The sequence below is a fragment of the Dendrobium catenatum genome, unplaced genomic scaffold (genome assembly GCF_001605985.2).
Source record: "Dendrobium catenatum unplaced genomic scaffold, ASM160598v2 fragScaff_scaffold_621, whole genome shotgun sequence".
NCBI classification, from domain to species: domain Eukaryota; kingdom Viridiplantae; phylum Streptophyta; class Magnoliopsida; order Asparagales; family Orchidaceae; genus Dendrobium; species Dendrobium catenatum.
In genome coordinates this window covers 13,877,318-13,901,154 of record NW_021319083.1, presented here as the reverse complement: position 1 = coordinate 13,901,154, position 23,837 = coordinate 13,877,318, and the positions used below count along the sequence as shown (strand labels likewise).

The window sequence follows — 23,837 nt, the reverse complement described above, 5'->3', positions numbered from 1 at the left end:
GCTTCTTAAAGCAGCTTCACAGTAATTTTTTACTAGGAAGCTGCTATATGAAGCAGAAACAAGAAACAAACTGTCCCAAACGAAACCTCTATTTCATACACCACAACATATCATAGAACTCAGCACAACATTACCAAACAAAACTTAAAGCTTTTAATTTTACTTATCGCATAAGTGGCACATGGCCATAGCCAGTTACATAAACAGAAAATTCAGAAATACAATCTCTTTGGACAACTAAACAATCCCAAGGATAAAAAAAAGCCTTTGCCTTCAAACATCGTTGTAGGAGATATTGTTATATGATCAATTGCAAACTAATCTAGACACAAAGAGCCACTTTGTCAAGCATTTTGCCAACCAAGTGCTCTGGCCTGGCGCTCCCAGTATGCTGTTAGTTTCTTCTCTTTTATAAATGCTGCTTGAGCCCGCTCCCTCGCCTCCTCACAAGTCTCTGTAGCAGCATTGCACTTCTCAGCTTCCTTCTGGTATTGAGAAGCCAGTCTTTTTGCATCCAGAAGAGTAGCATTCATGTGGTGAGCATGCTCGTCGGCGACGACCTCCCGCAATTTTAGCTCTTCCGTAAGGAGATCGACAAATTGCTTCTCCATTTCCTTGTGCAGCTCCGGGTCATTTTTGCCGCAGTCTGTAAGACACCATGCATAGACAGAATGACAAGGTATAATAACCAGGTTTGATAAACACATTTACCTATGGACTTTTAGATTAAAAAATATGGAAAATGATTGAACACTGAAAAGTACTCTTTAGATTCTCCTTCAAACAATCCTCCAATACTAACGAAAATATTCTTAGATGCCTTTACAGATGATGTGCCCCGTTCAACTGCAGTTTGTGAAGTGCTAGAAAGATTCCCAATTTATATTTGTCAACTTGCTGATTTTATAAGATAATGGTCGAAGTTACCCTAGTGGTGGATTCCATGGAAATAGAGATCCTAAGTATGAGTTGCCCCATCCCATAATTGATGTCAAAATTTAACGACCAGAAAAAAATACACATAAAATTATTCCTTTGACCAGCTGAATTTAACTATAGTGAAAAAATTAAGCTACTAGAAACAACTACAAGACTTCAAAAGAAAATTATTAGTCACCAAATAATTTTTTTTAATCAGTAAAACAATTTAATGGAATATGAAATAAAAGATCATTTTTTAAATTTACTCTCTTAAGCAGCAAATCTTCAGGTGATTTCAAACCTGTAACAGATAGGTTCAAGAGCCCTGCAAAAGAAAATAAAGAGACCTATTAATAATTCTATAAAGCTTACTATGCAATGTAAAATTAGAACAAAATGACATAGCAAATAGAAGATCGGTATCAAATACAATCATCATGGAGAATAACAATTTTTTCTTTCCCATGTGGGGTTTTAACCATCTGATTTCAAGCCAATTCAAACCCAACTCAAGATTAGATTGAAGCAATTTAATTCAATATCAAGTTGGGGCCAAGTCTAGTTATAGGATAGCTTGATCAGATCTCAATTCATAACAGAAATGGCTCATTAACTTCAAAACAAACTTGATTTGGCTAAAATCCAATCAAATCTTGTTTAATATTTTATTTCCCAAGAAAAATACTCAGTTCAACATTCTCATATGTATATATATATGCTCATGCTATGTAACAAGAGGGCTATATAACCAGAGTATAACATCAATTTGTCAAATTTTCACTAATGCTACTATCAAAAGGAAGGTGTTGCATGCCACAGCACCAACACAAAAGAATCATTAAATGAAGTTCATTAGCTCGGGATTGCAGCTAAGGCTTCGTTTGGAACGGCTTTCTTACTGCTTCTTAAATCGGTTTTCTTGTATAAAAATTTTAATTTTTTTAACTTGAAAGCAGCTTTAAGAAGCAATAAAAAAGCCATCCCAAACGAAACCTAAATCTGTAAGAATGCATTCACAATTTGAATTTGGTACATTGGTACATTGCTGGAAGCAAAAAAATACTGAACGTTGTGACCTAGGTTTAATATCACCTACAATCAACGCAAAAGTAGATCAATGAAATGGTTGCACACAGATAAAGAAGAGTTGATGATCTCAACCAGACAAAGCTATGCTACCTATTGAACACCAGTAGAGCTTGTTTTAAAACAATAGACTGATCTTACTTTTACACTGCGCGTTCGATCGTGCTAATTTCTAACACTGCGAACAACTGCTAGCAATAAATTCAACCTTATAAAAATATTTATCTGAATTCATAACAAAAGAAGCACTTTTCAGGTTGAAGAAGTCCGTATTATCTACTAAAATATAAAGAGCATAGCAAAGCATTTAAGACTCTCGAACAAGCAAACATAGATGCAAATTGAACTCAATTTACTACAGCAGCTTATTAAGTTCGCAGATCCAATCAAGCAGCAAAACTTAGAACATAGGTCTCTTCAGATCCGCCTCCTTATCCACAGAAAGTAGCCTAAGCCATCACTTGAAAGGAGCGGATTTCTTCTCCATTCACAATATACAAACCAATAACCTAAAATTGTCCCCTTCTAATACAACCGGACGCCAATTTACAAAATTTAGGAATAAAATCTCAAATGGTATTCATCCGATTGATGTCTATGAGATTATAAAAACAACAAAACTACTACAAAAGGAAATCGAGATCTCACCGGGCGCGATCTTCTGGAGGGAGAGAGGAGGCGGGCAGTCGCAGATGCAGGGGGCGCAACCGGACGACGCGGCAGAACTAACAATGAAGCTCTTCTTAAATCTCCAATAGAGTGCCGGCGCTGAGACACAGAGTGCTGAAGCCATTGCAAAGATCACCAGGCAGCACCGAAGGCAGCCCGTCGACCCTCGCGAACCGCTCGACATCTCTTTCTCGATCTACAGTGGGTGAAAGTGGAGAACTTCACGTTCTCCTTTGACGAAATCTAGTGAGAGAGCGCTTTGCTTTGAGCTTTGTAGTCCTCCTGTTTCTGGTCAAAGCGAAGAACACAAGCTCGCCGTGCACATGCAGTGTACAGGAAAAAGGTTCGTGAACCCTGACACGAACACGACAATGGTTAACACGACTATATATATCACAATTTTTTTCTATTTATTAACATATCATCAATTCTTTTACCATTAATATAGCAAGCCGTTTTAATATTTCAAACCTTAATAATTTGCCATCCTAATTATTTGATGTTAATTCATAAAAATTTAATTTTATATCTTAAAAATAATAAAATTATATGAAAATTTAAGAAAATCTCAATTCATTTTAACAAATGAGAAATCTTTTCATCTAAGAGAAATTTTCAAAATTCTCCTTTCATTTATTAATTATTTTTATTAGTGGTGGTGATTAATTTGTTTATCTTTGAGATTTATTATTTTATATTATTAATTTGTTCATACATAATTTATCTATATTTCGTTTATAATAATAATATTAGCCATTTTAATAATTTGTTCATAGATAGTTTATCTATACATAGCCACATCATTTTTTTTACTATTTACCGTATTATGTATCATTGTGTACATCATTTTTTTTACTATTTACCGTATTATGTATCATTGTGTACTGTACCAAGTGACATTCTGATTCACCTATGGGCTATCGGGCGATCACACAAAATAATTTCGCCATATTGGATATACCATCATTGGCTCAAATATTTATAATTATCCTTCACAAGCTCGAGGAAGGAGCTTTTCATTTCATATCATTGGCTTAAATTGTTTTCTTTGTCCATACAGCTTCCTTGTGATTTTCTTTCTCATATATTTCCCAAATTATTTTAGTTTACAAGTAAGAACCTGCATGCTCCTTCTATGTTTCACAAACTAATAAAGCTTCCATTAGCTTAATAATCTTATAATCCCATCTTTCATAATTTGAGGATGATTAACCTTTGTATAATCAATGCTCATCTATAAATTTCTGGCAAAGAGGGAATCAAGAGATCTGATTCTGACTGATAATGAGAAGACTAGATGATTATGACAACTCTTCGAAGGCTTCGTTTGGGCCGATTTTTTTTTTCTCTTCTTTAAAAGTTGCAAATAACTTTTAAGTATAAAAATAATATTTTTTAACTAATAAAAAAAAACTATCCGAAACAAAAACAAAGCCTAAATATAAATACAGTACTACTAAAGAGCAAAGCCATGGATTGGCCTACAATGTTAAGTTCAAATGTTTCAAACTTGAATAAGTGGAGGATGAACGAAGTATAGAATAGAAATCAAGCCCAGGAACTTTTATTTTATCCAGTAAACGTACGCTCCTCTACGTTCGGTTTAGACAAAAAAAGCGCCTGTACCGAGTACCGAGTTGTACCGAGTTTTTTCAAAAAACTCGGTACAGACGCTTTTTTGCCTGAGCGTACGTTCACTGGATGTAATAAAAGTTCTAAGCCCAGAGATCAAAATAATGAAACAAGAAAAAAATTATAAGGAGCTAAAAGCATTGCGCCACAATCTTCCACTATGCTTCTACAAGAGATGTCCATTGTTGTTCAAGCAGCTTCTATGAGTCAAAGCTTCAGTCTTTTGAGGAACCGACCAAATAGTTGGAGACTGCATATATGCTTTCATTTGAAATGATTTTCTTACTGCTTCTATAAACAACTTTTTAGTACAAAAAATTTAATACTTATATTAAAAAACTGTTTTAAGCAGTCAAAAAACCATCCCAAACGAAACCTAAATTAAAATCTTCACAGATTTAAGATGACAAATTGCATGTTCCATACAGATATTCACATATAATAAAGATATGTTAATAAGAAACGCATAGATGGTTTGGGTTTCCTCTATATATTAGAGAAGGAACATCATCAAGCAAAGGAAATCGGTTCCCAGCACAAGACCCTCTTCTGTTCAGCCAGCCAAATCTTCTTAAGCTGCTTCAAACATGAAGGCAAATGTTATAAAACTATCATCATACTATTTAGCTTCGTTTGGAATGGAACGGCTTTTGTCCTGCTTCTTAAAATAACTTTCAAATACAAAAAAATTTTACTTTTTTACTAAAAAAATTGTCCTAAACAAAACTAAAATAAAAAAGAGTTCTAAAAATATGAAAAGTTTTATTTTGAAATAAAGCTGTCAATTTAAAAATTTTTGGATAAGATGCATGTCCAACCAAATTCGAGGTTGAGTAAAATGATAACATTCAGTCAAACATGGTAGAACAAAATGGAATTTTCAAATTTTTAAGACATAATTTAAGGAGATCATGAAAAAAATCACCATATATATATTTAAAAGCCAACGCTTGCAATGTTTCATATATAAATTCATTTAATAATATAGATTTTATAAATTAATTCACAAGATCTTAAAAAAAAGTATGAGGATAAAATTATTTAATCCAAAGTTGTGAAAGTCTGACAAACTCGAATAAAGAAAGGTTCACAATTTGATCATCTCAAACTGAATAATATAATAAATAATAATATTATTAAAAACTAATAAAATTAATATAATAAAATGAAATTTTAATCTTAAAAACTTCATAATTTTAAGAATTCAGAGGCAACCACATCAAAAAAAAAAATGGTAGGAATGCACATCTAACAAAACATTTAAATATTTGAGATCTAAAGAACATCAAGCAAAATGCTAAAAAAATCTCAACGCAAATTATCCACAAATGCTGCAAACACTTTCAAGATCTACAACAGTAGATCATTCATCCAATCAAGCTTCCTTTATTGCACGATCAATCAAGCAATAAAGTGGGTACAAAAAAAAAAAAAGACATAATGAGATCAAATCTATATGCATATCAATGAAACATTTAGCCAAAAAAAATTATCAAAAACAATAAATAAAAATTAGGAACAATACTAGTGTTGGGAGGAGCTTCGCCAGTCCAAGACTTCCAGCTGCTCATCGAGCTCGTAAATGAAGGAATGTCGAGCGAAGAGGAACGGAAGCAGGGACCTTTATGCGAACGCAATGAGGGCTTAAGGGAAACAGAAGTATGGGATTGGAATAGGAATTTAGGGTTTTTTTTTATTTTATTTTGATATGGACCGCTTGATATTCAACGGCTCAAATTTCGTTCTGCTTAAACCACGACGTTTTGGAAAACCGGAGCTGATTCTCTGGTTCACCGGTTCGACTACTGGCTCGAGCTGGAGCGATTCTTTACAAATCCGGTTTCATATATGAACTGAACCGACCGTGATCCGGCCAGCCACGGTTCAACCGGGTCCGGTCAGATTTTAATAACCTTGGATCTGATAGTGAATCTGTACAGTGTTCCTACGAAAATATGTACATAAATAAAGCTTTATACATGATTGGTAAAAGCTTTGACACTAAAAAAATGAGAACAAATTTAAGGAAAAAAATCAAGGGAAAAGGCCCAGGCTCATGTTCAGTAATCTGTTTGAACCTTGCTTTTGTTCCCATTTACTTGCTAAGGTAATCCAGCAAATTTCAAGCAAGCTAACCAAGCCAAACAAAGACAATGAACATAAAGTTAACTTGACACAAATTAAAAAGTTTCCATGGCAATTTGCCTGTATCAGTTGCATAATGAACACCATAAAGTTTTGTTTGAGACAATTTTTAGTCATTATTTTTTTTGTTGCTCTCAAGAAATTTAAATAAAAAAAAAATAATTCCAAAGGAAGCCTAAGATGAGACAAATCCTATATGAGGAATTCGTTGTCATGTGCAAGGATGGATACCCCACCAAGATATCATTCAAAATAAACTTGGTGTGGCTATAGAGTAACTATACTGCTTGTGCAACAATAGAGAAAATGAGAGATGGATGGCTATAAAGAAGCTGCTTGAGTAATAATTGAGAATTTGGAGCAGTCTGAGCAGAAAAAAAAAAAGACATAATAGTTCATCAAGTAGCATCCAAGAGTTCAAGTGAGAAATTACTTGGGAAGTGAATCTTGCTGATCCCATTAAGTTGGATCTTTCCATAGGCTCCTTTGACCTTACTGGTTGCTTCTTTCTGACATAGCATGGTCTCAAGCTGTTTTGCAAGTCATCCAATGTGTTGAGCATCAAAGAAGGCCTATCCGACACTTTGAAACCTTAAAAACTCAGACAGAGGCAGGGAAAATAAAGTAAATAAATTAAAAAATCATTAAGATAAGGCGCAGGAAGAGTAAAAGCATTAATAAAGGAAGAAAATCCAAGCAAGCCAGCCAATTTGAAAGAGAGGCCAGGAAGTCAAAGCCAGTGACGCTTTAGGAAAATCTTTTAGATACTGAACTATGTATTACCCAAAAAAACACTCAGGTAGAAGAGAAAAATTAGGACAAAGATGGGAAAAAAAACAGAAATCTCCTTGATGCTATTAAAGCCAAATAATTATACAGATCAGAGAAAATCAGGATTGCATAAATCTGGATTCACTTTATCCTACTTCCAACCTGAACAAACGTAATCAAGAAGCAATCAAACCAGAAGGAATGTAAATACTATCGTCTTTGAAATAATACTACCAATATTAATAGTGGCTTCTAAGATCCTAAGATAGGATCAATCACTTCACAAACTGCAGAAAATGAAGGCAGCGTTTGCCGGCGGCAGAACCCAACAGCCATCAGAGTTCCTCCACCTTGGCGGAGTGAGACAGACTTGAGTCGTGTAAAAACCATTTCATTAGTTGGTAATTTCTCTCATCACAGCCAGCTGATCCATCATCAATATTGGTTTCCAGTTTGGTAATAAGGTTGGTAATAGAAAGATAAATAAATGCAAAAAAACACCCAACTTTTGCTAAAGAAATTTAAAAAGAGCACAGCTTTTATCTTCCCACGATCAAAAAGCTAGGCTTTGGATCTAAAACAAATCATAAAGTTCGTATAATATATAATAAAACACAAGGGAGGGGATTCAGAACTTCAACAAAACCTTGTATTCTCACTCTCCGTGACTTGGCCCTAATATTTTTCACAAAGAAAATTTAATAAGATGATTGTGAGACTTACAAATGATTTATGGCAAGCAAACTATGAAATTAAATGTTGCAGAGATGAAGATACTCAGGTGGACAATTAGAGAGAGAATATGAAATGAGTATATTCATGAAAAGTTAGCTTTTGTGTAAGATAAGATTAGAGAAAGTCACCTTAGATGATTTGGCTATATAAAACAACGGCCTTCTGATGACTCTATTAGGAGAGTATATGTATTTGATCCGGTCTATGTAAAATAAGATAAAGAGTTGGACATAAAAAAGTTTGTTAGAAAGTATTAAAAATGATTCCTTTTTATCAAATTTAAATGCGAATTTGACTCTCTTTAGTAAAGAATAAAGAAAAAATTTTCCAAGTAGCCAAACCCACAGTGCAATAAAGGCTTGTCGTTATTGTTGTAGTATAAGCATATTTTGATATAGATTTCTCTAAAGTTATTCAAAGCACTTTTATGGACAACTAGCATGAGTATGTTGGTCTGGGATTGCTGACGAGTACTCCTTGTGATTTGAGGGCTGCCATCTCCGCAGATCCCAACCCTCACAACATGCTAGAGCTCCACAATTTATAATGCACCGATACATATACGGTGACGACACGACACGATACAGATACGGGACGCACGTCAATTCTTAAAAATACAAGATACGGATATGGCGCGGACTCGACATTATAATTTATAAATCATACATAAAAATTAAGAAAGCAATCAAAGCATAATATTTGAAATAACAAAAAAAAATGACAGCCACATCATTTCTAGCCTTGTAGCTTATAATGCCAAAGTAAAAGTAAGCATTAAATGTCTAGTACAACAACCAAAACATAAACATCGATGCTTCTTCAGTGGTTTGTCTTTGAACTTCTATATCATCTTCAATAAATATCATAGCTTCCAGTTCAGGCTCATCAAGTGAAAGATTAACAATTTCTAATATTCACATGTCATAAAGAGAATCAAATCCATCTCCAACAATATTCTTATGTTTTTCTTTTTGGATTTTTTTTCTTTTTTCGACGGACATGCGTATTAGATACGTGTGTCCTTTTGAAATTAAATAGTATTTTAATTGTATCCGACACATATCCGTGCCCGACATGTATCCGATATAGCACGCCTTTATAAATAGGTGCATCGGTGCAACATAGTCCACAATCAAGAACCGTGATCAAGTCATTTAATCTTCAAGTATCATGTTCTCTCAATTTTACTTTATATTTTCTTGCATCTAAACTCAAAATCTAAATTGTGGGTCTAGTTGTTCAAAAATTTAAGACCTACTGCAATTAGTAGGTAGTAAAGAAAGTTTTGTAATCCAGTTATGTAAGCTGACATCCAAAACTGAGACTGTAATTTAAGCAATTCGTCATTGCCTACAAAATAAGAGTACACGTTTTAGATATCTTGGATCTATTGTTCAGAGTGATGGTGAAATAGATGAGAATATTATCAGCAGAATTCAAGTTGGATGGTTGAAGTAGAGGAATGCATCGGGCTTGTTATGTGATAGAAATGTACCCCTCAAACTTAAGGGAAAATTATATAAGATGGTAGTGAGGCTTGCAATGCTTTATGGTGCCGAATTTTGGCCTTTAAAAGAGAAGTATAATACTAAGTTAAGTGTGGCAGAGATGAGGATGCTCAGGTGGATGAGTGGCTTTACCCTTATTAGAGATAGGATACGAAATGAGCATATACGTGAAAAGTTTGGAGTAGCTCCAGTAGAAGATAAGATTAGAGAAAGTCGCCTTAGATGGTTTGGTCACATAAAACGGCGGCCTTGTGATGACCCGGTTAGGAGAGTAGAGGTATTAGATTTGACTTATGTTAAGAAAGGTAGGGGTGGACCTAAAAAGGCTTGGTTAGAAAATATTAGGAATGACCTTTCTTTATTAGATTTAAACGAGAATTTGACTTTTAATAGGACACAATGGAGAAAAAGAATTCATGTAGCCGACCCCACGTAGTGGGATAAAGGCTTGATGTTGTTGTTGTTGTCATTGCCTACAGAAAAAACAAAAATAAAATTATGCAACTATCGTTTGAATCTTTAAATCTCACTTCTATATTGACGTATGAATTAATTCCTCAAACGTAAATTGTCATACTTGAAGATCAGACACGATTTGTCTCCAACTGTTTTTGATCTAAATGGAGTTCAGGCATAACTGCAGGCCGAACATGCATTACCAACAAAAAGATATATATATATATATATATATATGAACCAACAAGAGTAAAAATGATATAAGAAATGCAGATGTAAATGATGCTGCCAGCTGCCCAGTTGGGGCCCCATGAGTTCTTTTATCACCTGTAGGAGAAGAGTCTTTGGAAGGAAACTCTGTAGGAAATATGGTAAGGGGCATTTATTAGGAGGATTTGAGCTTTATAAGAGAGAAGAATATGGTGAGTTGGGATTTTTCTATTATGTTTTGAATTTCTGTGGCAGTTTTTGTGAGGTTTTGGGTTCCTAGTAGCTGTTAGGAATTGTGGGAGAGATGATTCTCCTCTTGAATAGTGAATCAACTTGTATCTTGTCTTGCTATGCTTGAAAATTAATAAAAACAACTTTATCTGTGTTATTTCTTGATCTATTCGGAGTAAGTTGCTGTTTTTTATATTCTTATGTTCTGTTTTGATCATTAAGTCCTATAAAATTGGTATCAGAGCAAGATTCGGGACCTATGGCGCCGAAGAAAATGGATGCATTGGAAGAGAAACTAGAATGAGAAGTTGGTCAATTCAAATCTGAAGTTGAGCAAAGGATTTCATCCATGGAAGAAAGGTTTTCTAACCTAGAGGACATGATGAAGAAAATATTAAGGGACAAACCCATATGCATTGATGTGAAAAAGTTACAAAAAGAGATTACAACTCAAAAATAGGACATGATTTGGTCAATTCAAATTCATCGTCGATATCCAAAAACAGATAAACGAAGCAAAATATTGCTGCCAGATAGAAACCATGTAATTCGCAGTACTGACAGAGTAACAACTGAAACGTTTGCCAAAGTTTCCATTTAATAAGTTTGAGATTAATAGCCTTCCAGACAACATGTTTCACTGAAGTAAGACTGCAAGAGTGATTGCCAAACTTTCTCCCATTTCTCTCCTTCCATATATAATAAATAAGAGCCCAAATAGCTAAATAAAAACCAGGTTTGAAAGCAGCAGGAATATCCACACAGTCAGCCACAAAATTTAAAATTTGCTGCAAGTTGGGGCTGAGATAAAAAGAAGAGAAGCAGGGAATGATGCTTAATAGCAACAGAAAAGAAAATTCACAATCAAAATATAGATGGCTCGAGCACTCAGTGCAACCAAAACAAAGAGCACAATTAGGATTCACCCTAATGTTCCTTTTAATAAGATTATCCACAGTTTTCAGGCCTCCCAATAAAAACAACCAACCATAAACCGAGAACAGCAGAGCTCACTTTTTATGCCATAACATGTTAGCCATATAGGGGAGGGCGTATTGAAGTAAAGGTAGTTGATAAAGTGTTTAATGCAAGGTTTTAGTTTTAATCAATCAATCACCTCACTGCTGCATGAAAGTAGCGATTGGCAGTGGTGGATCCCAACAGCTATCTGAGCTGCTCCATATTTTAAGTTTAGTTTTGGACAGCTTTTTTCTACTTTATAAACCTGCTTTTAGCACCTAAACCCTAAATTCAAAAAAAATTGAACTAAAAAGCCGTTTTAGAAAACATCAAAGAAGTTGTCCCAAACGAAACCTTAGTTGGGTAATAAAAACATTTTTCATTGAACAGCCCAACAATTTTCAACCATTCTACATAGCAATATTTACAAACAAGCGTTCAAGAAATACTTTCCCCCATAATTTTAGGGTTTCAAAGGGAATGCGCCCCCCTTCACACCAACTTGAAATTGAAATCAGATGAAAAAGAAAAAGAATTGAAAAGCCCATTTCAAGGAACTTTTATTACATCCAATGAACGTACGTATGGCCAGCACTATACCGAGCAAATACCGGGCAATACCAACAATAACGAGAAAATATCATTATGTGAAGACAAAATACCGAGTTATACCGAACAATACGGAGTAATATCCAAAAATACCAAAAATTTTCTAGAAAAAACTCGGTATTTTTTCATATTACTCGGTATAACTCGGTATTAGTCTTCATAGAGCGGTATTCCTCGTTATTACCAAACAATACCTAACAATACCAACCAAATACCGAGCAAAAACCGAGTAACAATCCTCTGACCGAACGTAGATCTACGTCCGGTCAGAGGACATAATAAAAAGGAATGTGCACCCTCGTATCCTTGGCATGCAAGAAGAATGAAAAATGCCAACTGACCAACTCAAAGTAGTGATATTTTTCCAAATCAATGATTCTGGAAACAACCAAAATCCCTCTCAAAGACATTTCACGCGAGAGCCTCCGCACAGCCTTTTAGGTCATGAAATCAAGCAATTCACTATATGGCTTCCACATACATTTTGCATTTAGCATTTTCGCAAGAATTCTTCAGGAACTGAAAACTAGGATTTAGGAGCACGATGCCATATAGGGAAAAACCTCCATCAAAGTAATTATTAATATTTTAAATTATATTCATCAAGTTAATCAATAATAACTCAGAGGCGTCTAGGGTTTGCAATTCATCTTCTCTTTTTGTCGTTGCTATTCAGCTACGTTGCTTCGCAAGAGGTGTAGAGATTGCACAAGTCACTTCTTTGGCTCCTTAGTGGTTGTTCGACTTCGCTCCTTCAACGACTTTCCCTTCCAGTCGGATCGAAAGTTACGACATTTTGATTGAAAGCATCAACGGGAGCTCACTGGCCATGAAGATAACTTTCTCCCTTTCTCACGCTACTTCGGCCAGATCCCATAACCAAGGGATTTAGTAAATACGGGGTTTAAGCCGTAAATCCTTAAATCGGGAATTTACCCATCAGCGGGCTTTAACGCGAGCACAAAAATCGTTTGGCTGGATTTAGCATAACTCTAACTTAAATCCCGCTGTAAATCCGATACCATACAGCCCCTTAGGAGCTGTTTAGCAACAAGTAGGATTTAACTTTGAAGAATTTAGTAAATCCTATAAATCCATATTTATTAAATTTGGCTAAAATTGAATCTTAAAAAATGTTTGTCAAGATAAGATAATAACATTTTTGCCTCCTTCAATGATGTTCCTTCCTGTCGGATCCGAAGTCGCACCACCTCGGCGTTCTAATGTTTGATCGGAAGCAACAACGATGATAGGAGCTTACTTGTTGCGAAGGTAGCCATCTTTCTTCCTTTCGCGCACCTTTTCGGCCAAATCCCATAAATGCACCAAACCAGGATTTATGGCAAAAAGAGAGAAACTGAGGATTTAACTCCCTACGAGATTTAATAGTTCCTGGCAAGATTTAGCATAAATCCTTCTTAAATCTGGTATCAAAGCAGCCCCTTAGGACATTAGCCAATTAGCAACTTGCACAAGAACATAAACCTCAGCTCAGAACCAGGCCCGGCTATTTAAGGAGAGCAAGTGAAATATGCTAATACACTTTGAGGATGACTTTATAAATCCTCATTTTTCATTCATTATTTTTTGAAGTTGGACGCTATCTGAGATGTTTAATCTATTCTTCGCAAATTATTTTCAACAATTTATATCTATATTACCATAGTTCTACCTATTTTCCATATTCATAAATCTGGTAAAGTTAACCATCAAGGCATAGAGAGTGGTTGCCTGGATGCAGGCCTTCCAAGATCTCCTTGCCACTTCTGCTTGGGCATATCGTTAGGAGCCTTTTCAAAAACATGAACAGATAATTATAGATACACTGTTGGAAACTAAACCAAAAACAAAACAAACAAGAAAAAGAAAATGCAGCGAAGAGAACAGAAAATAAGAAGTGATACGTCACCAAAAATTGCCTTGATCGAGCACAAATCCTGAGTCATATCCAAATTGAAAACTTCTGAAATTAAATTTGGCATCCAAACTCCAATTTCAGCAAACTTATAGTCAAATTGAACATCTCATAGAGAAACCCAATGACACCGAAATTGGTCCAATCCGAGCTCAAATGGATCCAAATCAAGAGACAGAAGTGTGTTTAGAAGGTTCAAGTATTAATTAGATGACCAAATGATCTCATATGGCATGCTTATAGTCAAATAGAGCGGCTCAATGAGACGAATCAAACGAGCCTAGGATTGCTTAATTCCGACATCATTACGGCACTTAAGTGTTTAAAAACACTCCATGACCAGGGGAATCAATATGAGTCATCCAATGGAACACCCCAAACCTCCCCTAATCTTCTCCATATTTGGAAGATTCAATCTATGAATCAAGGACGCCTACCATCAACCTCTATCTTAAAAGGTTAGGCATGAGTATTCTAACAGCTGCTACACTTTAATAGATCAGATTCTCAGAGGCAGCTTCTTACCACCACAGAAATTTCTCAAAAGCAATAGCGAAATAAATTTAATCCCCAAACCGACCCTAGAAGTTTAAATGAGAAAGGTATTTAACCAACCTGAAACTTTTCCAACATCACTGCCTCTTGATCTGTAAACATCAATAGAAAATGAATTAAGTGAATCAATAACAACTTAGAGGCGTCTAGGGTTTGCGAATGTATGACATTTTGATCGGATGTAAGAACATGAGCTCGCTGACTGTGAAGGAAACTTTCTCCCTTTCGCACACTTCTTCGGCCAAATCCCAAAAATCTGCCGAACCAAGGGATTTAGTAAATCCGGGATTTGCCCAACGCCGGGATTTAACGCGCGCACAAAAACCGTTTGGCTGGTGTATCGTAAATCTAACTTAAATCCCACTGTAAATCCGATACCAAACAGCCCATAAGATGTTAAATACTCTCTCACACTATACATTTTCCATCACATAATAAACTGGATTTTAAAAATATGGATTTTAATTGACAATAGGAGAAAACCCGACAATAACTACATGCTAACTAAACTCCAAAAATCAATTGAAAGAAACAAAAACAATATGGAAATCCACAACCTTCACACCAACTTGCGGCTGAAATCAGATTTAAAAAGAAAAAGAATAGAAAGCCCATTTCAAAGGGAATGTGCCACCTCTGCTTGTGCCCCAATTTCATTCAGACTAGGGTTGAATTTGCCCAAAATTGTGCAAGCAGAATGCAAAGCAGCCCAACCCATAGTAATTGGAGAGAGGACTAAAATCCCCTAATAGGTTGAGACCGTAGGATTTCTGTCATCACTGCCTCCTGTTCCACCACAATGTAAATAAATAAATATAAACATTTAAATAATAATTATATGAAAATATATATTAATACAATCATATATATTTGAATCTCTCAGAAATAAAATATAAAAGTCAACTGGAAAACAGGCAGAGAAATAATTCTTCCCACAAGATTCTCCGTATCCTTTGCATGGAAGAAGATTGAATAATGCCAACTGAACAACTCATAGCAGGGATATTTCTCCAAATCAATGCTTCTGGAACCCACCAAAATCCTTCTCAAAGACAACTCGCCTGCCATTTCACGTGAAAGAGACTCAGCACAGCCATTTAGCCGTTTTAGCACATGAATTCAAGCAATCCTCTATATGGCTTATTATTATTATTATTATTATTATTATTGATATATCATCAAAAAATTATCTTGATCAGGCACAAATCTCAAGGCAAAATCAAGTTAAAAACTTCAAAAATTAAATCTGATTTCAAAAAACATTCAGTCGAACTGAGCATCTCGAAAATACAAATGGGTCCAAATCAAAAGCCCCGAAGCGCATTTTGGAAGGTTCAATTCATAATTTGGATTACCAAACAGTTTCCAAATATGGCATGCTTATAGTCGAATCGAGCGGCTCGACGAGACGAATCCAATGAGCCCAAGATCGTTGAATTCTGATATCATTAGAGCCTCCAAATGCCTGATAAACGGTCCACAATCAAGTGATTCAACATCGTCAGTCCATTTGCATTTAGCATTTTTGCATGAAATTTTCAGGCACAGAACACGAAGATTTAGGAGCACGCTGACATATAGGGAAAAAACTCCATCCAAGAACGAACTGTACCAGATTAATGCTAATTTAGAAACCCACTTTTTAATCACTCTTAGGACATAGCCAACTTGCACAAGAACATAAAACTGAGCTCAGAACCAGGCACCGCTATTTAAGAAGAGCGAGTGAAATAGGCTGAGATTCTACAGCCATGCATTCACCGCATATTTCATGTAAAGCTTCAACACCAGTCATTTCATCCAAACTACAGACGGTTCAAAACAAAACAACCACAGGGTTTAGCTTTTTAAGGATTAAGGAATAGGATTTTAAGATTTAGTGTTCGGACAGAATAAGGAGAAGAGGAATACCAAATTGTCCATACATGCATCATTATCACCAAAATTGACCAATACCTAGCAATACCGAACAATCTTGGGTCCGTTCCGGGTGGGGTTGTCGGGGCGCGCGGTAAATAATAAAAACGCGTGGCACAATTCTACTGGCGGACAAACGTAGAGTTGCGTACGTACACCGGACCAAATAAAAGTTCCCTTGACACATCTGGTTGAGTGTATAATCAGAGCCTTTTCAAAAACATTAACAGATAACTATAGATATAAATGTTGGCAAGTAAATAAAAAAAGAAACAAACAAAATGCAGCAACGAGAAAAGAACATCATAACACAATTTTTTTTCTAGGGGGCACTCTGCCCAATTACAGCCCCTTTTGTATTAGAAAGGGGCATTAGAAAGTAGCAAGAAAGCCGTCCCAAACGAAGCCTAAGTCATCAATGCGATCAGATTCCACACAAAACTAACAATACCAATCTTTAGGCCATAAGAACATTTTCCTCTTATGCACATAACCATCAGTTGATCGCATAGATCCCAACACAAGAAAGTTGCAACACGCAAAATGAGTTCCAACTCAATTTCTGTAACCATTTTCACTTTTGTTTCTTCATATTCTTTCTCGAAATTCTCTAAAACCAAGGTTAAATCCTGAAAAAGATAAACGAATCCAAATATTGCTGCCAGATAGAAATCATGTAATTCGAAGTACTGACAGAGTAACAACTGAAAGGTTTGCCAATGTTTCCATTTAATAAGTTTGAGATTAATAGCCTTCAAGACAACATGTTTCACTGTAGTAAGATTGCAAGAGTGATTGCCAAACTTTCTTCCATTTCTCTCCTTCCAGATATACTAAATAAGAGCCCAAATAGCTAAATAAAAACCAGGTTTAATAATAGCAGCAGTAATATCCACACAGTCAGCCGCAAAATTTAAAATTTGCTGCAAGTTAGGCCTGAGATAAAAAGAAGCGAAGCAGTGAAATGATGCTTCATAGCAACAGAAAAGAAAATTCAAAATCAAAACATAGATGGCTCGAGCTCTAAGTGCAACCAAAACAAAGAGCACAATTAGGATTCACCCTAATGTTCCTTTTAATAAGATTATCAACAGCTTTCAGGCCTCCCAATAAAAACAACCAACCATAAACCAAGAACCGAAGAGCCTAATCAGGAGAAGGCGTGATAAAGTATTTAATGCGATTTAATGCGAGGTTTTACTTTGATCAATCAATCACTTCAGAAACTGCTACTGCATGAAAGCAGCGATTGCCAGTGGTGTGTGAGTTTGCCTAAATGGCCTAAATGTCCCAAAAAAAAAAAAAAGCAGCGATTGCCAGTGGTGGATCCCAACAGCTATCTGAGCTGCTCCATAATTTAGTTGGGTAATAAAAACATTTTTATTTGAACAGCCCAACAATTTTCAACCACTCTAAATAGCAATATTTACAAACAAGCGTTCAAGGAAAACTATCCCCCTTCATTTTAGGGTTTCAAAGGGAATTTGCCCCCCTTCACACCAACTTGAAGTTGAAATCAGATGAAAAAGAAAAAGAAATGAAAAGCCCGTTTCGAAATGAATGTGCCCCCTTGTATCCTTGGTATGCAAGAAGAATGAAAAATGCCAAATGATTATTAATATTTTAAATTATATTAAATAACTTTAATCAATAATAACTTAGAGGCTTCTAGGGTTTGCCATTCATCTTCTCTTTTCATCATTGCTATTCAGCTTCGTTGCTTCACAAGAGGTGTAAAGATTGCACGCGTCATTTCTTCAGCTCCTTCGTGGCTGTTCGACTTCGCCAGAGAGAATGCGCCTAAAAGTCACTGGAAAATAGGCAGAGAAATAATTCTTCCCTCCAGATTTTCCGTATCCATGGCATGGAAGAAGACTGAATAATGCCACCTGACCAACTCAAAGTAGTGATATATATTTCCAAATCAATGCTTCTGGAAACAACCAAAATCCCTCCAAAAGACAACCAGCCTGCGGTTTCATGCGAGACCGACTCAGCACAGCCATTTAGCGCATGAAATAAAGCAATCCTCTATATGGTTTATTGTTATTATTATTATTATTATTATTATTAAATACCATTTGCATTTAGGGTTCCGACAGAATAAGGAGAAGAGGAATACCAAATTGTCCATACATGCATCATTTTCACCATCAACCTCATCATCATCATCACCACCATCATTAACCTTATCATACACTTTGAGGATGACTTTATAAATCCTCATTTTTCATTCGTTATTTTTAGAAGACGACGCTATCTGAGATTTTCAATCTATTCTTCACAAATTATTTTCAACAATTTATATCTATATTACCATAGTTCTACCTCTTTTCCATATTCATCTTCCACTTATATTATCTATCCATCTATACGCCTAGTGGTTGTATTTTTTGCACTTCATTGTACATGTATATACCGCCAAATTACAACAGACCAAAAGTAGGGCTGCAAACAAGCCGAGTATGTGAGTGTTCATGTTTGAGTTCGTTTATCATTAGCTTGTTCAAGTTTGGTTCGTGTTTGATTGGAGCTTTATTGTTTTTGTTCATGTTTGGTTCGTTTAATTTAAGGGTGTTCATATTTGGTTCATGTTCGGTTCGTTTAATGTTTGTCAAGCTTTAAACAAACAAGCATTAACGAGCTATGTTCGTGAATATATTTAACAAATAATCTATTAAACAAATAAACATTAAATTTGTTCATTAACATCTTAAACAAACAATCTAGCAAACATGGACAAATGTGAAATGTCTTTTGTTCAAAAAATTAAATTTATAATAAAAGCAGCTGTCTATTTAAAATGAAAATATGATTAATCTATATGAATATATTCTTAAATGAAGCTTACATGTTGCATTTCTCTCCATTCGAGCTTTTATCGAGCTTAATGCTGTTCACGAACTTCAAATGATGTTGTTTGTGAACATAAATGAACCAAACACATTAGTGTTCAGGCTTGTTTATTTAAGGATCGAGTATTTAAAATGTTGTTCAAGTTTATTTGTTTAGTTAGTTAAACGATCACAAACGAGTTTTAATCGAACTGAGTATTGAGTAGCTCATCGAACGCTTGGTTTGCTTGCAGCCCTAACCAAAAGTAAACCATCAAGGCATAGAGAGTGGTTGCCTGCATGCAGGCCATCCAATATCTCCTTGCCACATCTGCTTGAGTGTATCATCAGCGCCTTTTTAAAAACATTAACAGATAACTATAGATATAATTGTTGGCAAGTAAATAAAAAACGAAACAAACAAACAAAAAAAAAGGCAGCAACAACGAATTAACACCAGAACACAATTTTTTTTAGGGGGCACTGCCCAATTACAGCCCCTTTTGTATTAGAAAGGGGCATGATAGGAAATACTTTAGTTCGCAAGTCACCTAAGGGAAATACTTGAGTTCGCAAGCAAACCTATCACTAATTGGTGAAAACAGCGAGAATAACGCAAAATCGGGATGAAATCAGCCCCAAAACGATGGATTGCAATAAGGGAAGCAAAGCTAAACAAACACAAAGCAAGATACAAGTGATCCTCAATTCGAGAGAAGGATCGATCTATCCCAATCTACAGGCAAGGAATCTAGAGCCCAAGACACCAAGGAACTACAAGAGAAACAAATCAAAGCTTAACCCTAACCCTAAAACATCTCATACTATTTAATACATAAACTTTCAAAATCAATTTTCCCTCCAAAGCCCTAGCCGCCCCCTACTTTTCCTATTTGAACTCAATTGGAATGGTGAGACCCCTATTTTGGGCGGCAACAGAAGAGGCGGCGGGACTATCCCGCCTCCTATAAACAAAAACCAGCCCTAGACAAGCTGGTTGGGCCAGTTCAGGAGGAACCGGCCTAACACTGCATTAGAAAGTAGCAAGAAAGCCGTCCCAAACGAAGCCTAAATCATCAATACAATCAGATTCCACACAAAACTAGCAATACCAATCTTTAGGCCATAACAACATTTTCCTCTTATGCATATGACCAGAAGTTGATCACAGCAGATTCCAACACTCAAGAAAGTTGCAACAAGTAAAATGAGTTCCAACTCAATTTCTGTCACCATTTTCACTTTTGTTTCCTTCATATTCTTTCTTGAAATTCCTAAAACCAAAAAAAGCCTAAAACTACCAATGAATGTGTCCAAAATTTACTCAGACTTGGAGCTCAAATAACAACGGGATAAAAGAATTTGAAGAAGTTACAAGGTTTCTATCATGCTTCCATCGTGACCCATCAAGGCATTGACAGAGAGGAACAAAAGATGCCCCCAAAAAAAATGCAAAGTTGAGCATTGCGTCCTGAAATATTTGCGGCGATACAGAAATAAAAAGTTTAATGTCTTAGCTTTTTACGAAGATCCAGCACAGAATCAAATAGAGAGGAACAAAAGAAGAGATTTTACAACCATGCATTCACCGCATATTTCATGTAAAGCTTCAACACCAGTCATTTCATCCAAACTACAGACGGTTCAAACAAAACATCCAATGGTTTGGTTTTTTAAGGAATAATGATTAGGATTTTTAGGGTTCGGACAGAATAAGGACAAGAGGAATACCAAATTTTGCATAGATGCATCATCATCACCAACATCATCATCATCATCATTAACCTTACACACCCTTTGAAGATGACTTTATAAATCCTCATTTTCATTCATTGTTTTTAGAAGTTGGACGCTATCTGAGATGTTCAATCTATTCTTCAAAAAAAAAATTTCAACAATTTATATCTATATTACCATAGTTCTACCTCTTTTCCATATTCATCCTGCACTTATTTTATCTATCCATATATCTGCCTAGTGGTTGTATTTTTTGCACTTCATTGTACATGTATATACCACCTAAGTACAACAGACCAAAAATTAACCATCAAGGCATAGAGAGTGGTTGCCTGCATGCAGGCCTTCCAAGATCTTCTTGCCACATCTGCTTGAGTGTATCATCAGAGCCTTTTCAAAAACCTTAACAGATAACTATATATATAATTGTTGGCAAGTAAATAAAAAACAAAATTAAAAAAAAAATGCAGCAACGAGAAAAGAACACCAGAACACAATTTTTTTCTATGGGGCACTGCCCAATTACAGCCCCTTTTGTAATAGAAAGCTGCATTAGAAAGTAGCAAGAAAGCCGTTTGGAGCCTAAGTCATCAATACAATCAAACTTCACACAAAACTAACAATAATAATCTTTAGGCCATAAAAACATTTTCCTCTTATACATATGTGCAGCAGTTGATCGCAGCAGATCCCTACACTCATGAAAGTTGCAACATGCAAAATAAGTTCCAACTCAATTTCTGTTACCATTTCCACTTCTGTTTCCTTCACGTTCTTTCTTGAAATTCTCTAAAACTAAATAAAGCCAAAAACTACCATCAAATGTGCCCAAAATTTACTCAGACATGGAGCTCAGATAACAACGGGATAAAAGAATTTGAAGAACTTGCAAGGTTTCTATCATGCTGCCATCGTGGCCCATTAAGGCGTTGATAAAGATTACAGAGGAACAAAAGATGCCCCCCAAAAAAATGCAAAGTTGAGTGTTGAGACCTGGAATATTTGCGGATGTACAGAAATATAAAGTTTAATATCTTAGCTTTTTAGGAAGATACAGCACACAGTCAAATAGAGAGGAACAAAAGATGCCCCCCCCAAAAGAAACGCAAACTTGAGAAACATAAAAGGGCAATATTTGGTCCCTAACACACCTCCACTCAAATAAAAGAGAAAATAAGTAAGAGAAAAAATTAAGGGGATTAAAGCCAAAGAAATTTACATATCACAAATTACCAGGATTACATAAATTTAGATTAACATATCAGATTACACGGGAATTCAGTGGTATATATGAAAATCCCATCTGAGTTAAAGAATATCAAAGGATCCACCCCTCAGTAGCGGGAGAATGTTCTTGTCCAATATCTCAAATCCAAAATCACATACTAGAACTTAGGAGAATGTTTTTGAGATTTATCAATCACCATTTAAAAATATACAAAAGACAAACTAGAAGAAAGAAATCCACATTGCAGGCTCAGGTAGACCTTTGATCAATGATAGAAAGGGATTTCCAACATCATAGATAGGATTAATCAATCATTTCACAAACTGCCAATGCATGGAAGCAGCGGTTGCCAGCGGCGGATCCCAACAGCCATCCGAGCTGCTCCATAACTTTGGCTCAACAGATCAAGGTGAGCTGCGCACAGTTTTTTTACTGCTTTCCACAGAAGCTTTCGGGCACAAAACTTTTCATGAAATCACACAACTCTCCTTGGCCTATTGGTTAAGAGCTTAGGCTTCCAACTCTTGTGTTTCTATGTGTATGCGTTGTGTGTGTGAGTTTGCCTTAAATGGCCTAAATGTCCCAAAAAAAAAAAAAAAAACTTTTCATGAAATCAGCCAAAAGAGCAGCAGCAAAAAAGCTGTCCCAAAGGAAGCCTTAAAGAGTGATAAAAGTATTTCTCTTTGAACGGCCCAGCAGATTTCAACCATCTTTCAGATTAATATTCACAAATAAGCGTTCATATGTAAATAGCATGATATAAAGTGGTATGTATGTAAATCCCCCAATAATTTACCCCCACCGCTCCTGCCCAATTTCTCGAAAACCTCCTCGACAAAGCGGTGAGGAAGTAGCGACGGGAGCTCGCTGTGGGAAGGCATCGACCGTACCGGCGACGTATTGAGGGGAAGAGAAGTTCAAAAGAGAAATGGCGATGTCGAATGAGTGAAAGCCCTTAAATCCTGTAAATCCGATTGCTCTAAATCAGTCAGGGGACATTTAGGCCAACTATAAGGGCATCTCCAACCGAAAACTCCATTTTCCACTGCAAAATACAGCAAAACTCCAAAATAATATAGAATCTTAAATGCCGTTCAATCTTCGTTTTTCCATAAATCCCGGATTTAGTAAATCCAATAGTTCAGCGGATTTACGGGATCTAGCCGAAGAAGCGCGAGGGGGAGACAGATCTTTACCTTCGAGCCGAGCTACCCTCCGATCCGACATAAACAGCGTCGTCGAAGGAGGCGAACAACCTTTACCGACTCTTTCAAAACTCTACTTAACATAAACCAGGCATCAAACCAAAGGGTTTAAGGTTTAGAGTTTCAGGAGAAATTGCCCCCAACTTCACTAAACTTGCAGTTCAAATCAGAGGAGAAAAGGGAAAAAATGGAATAGCTCGTTTTTCTACATCCACTCAAATTCATAGGAACCAAACATAATCATGGGGATTGTGACCTAATCTCATTCTGATTACAGTAGAATGCCCCCCAACATAGTGCAAGAAGAATACTATGCTAGTGCTACCCAACGCAGACTAATGGGAAAATATCGAAACCCCTGATCAGGTTGAAATCATTCTATAAAAGAAAGAAATCGATGAGCCCGTCGCTTCACCTTCGCGCGCAAGATGAAGATTTTAGGGTTACAGGCCATATGAAGAGAAGATATTTTTTCCCGACCAATGCTTCCAGAACCCACTATAAAGAGAAAAT

General features: G+C 35.9%; 1 protein-coding gene across 2 annotated transcripts; it reads right to left on the bottom strand.

The window, feature by feature from the left end:
* Positions 1–130: 130 nt before the first annotated feature.
* Positions 131–23,837, bottom strand: LOC110095124. Of its 2 annotated transcripts, none has more exons than XM_020820532.2 (5): positions 23,740–23,837; positions 6,887–7,044; positions 2,656–3,030; positions 1,223–1,246; positions 131–646 (listed from the first exon to the last, which is right to left on the bottom strand). In XM_020820532.2, exons 3-5 carry the CDS (start codon positions 2,858–2,860, stop codon positions 345–347), a joined length of 531 nt encoding a protein of 176 aa, XP_020676191.1. In that variant the 5' UTR covers positions 2,861–3,030; positions 6,887–7,044; positions 23,740–23,837; the 3' UTR covers positions 131–344. The 2 variants fall into 2 exon arrangements, with proteins under 2 accessions (XP_020676191.1, XP_020676189.1); XM_020820530.2 differs by lacking the exon at positions 23,740–23,837 and adding an exon at positions 7,459–8,725.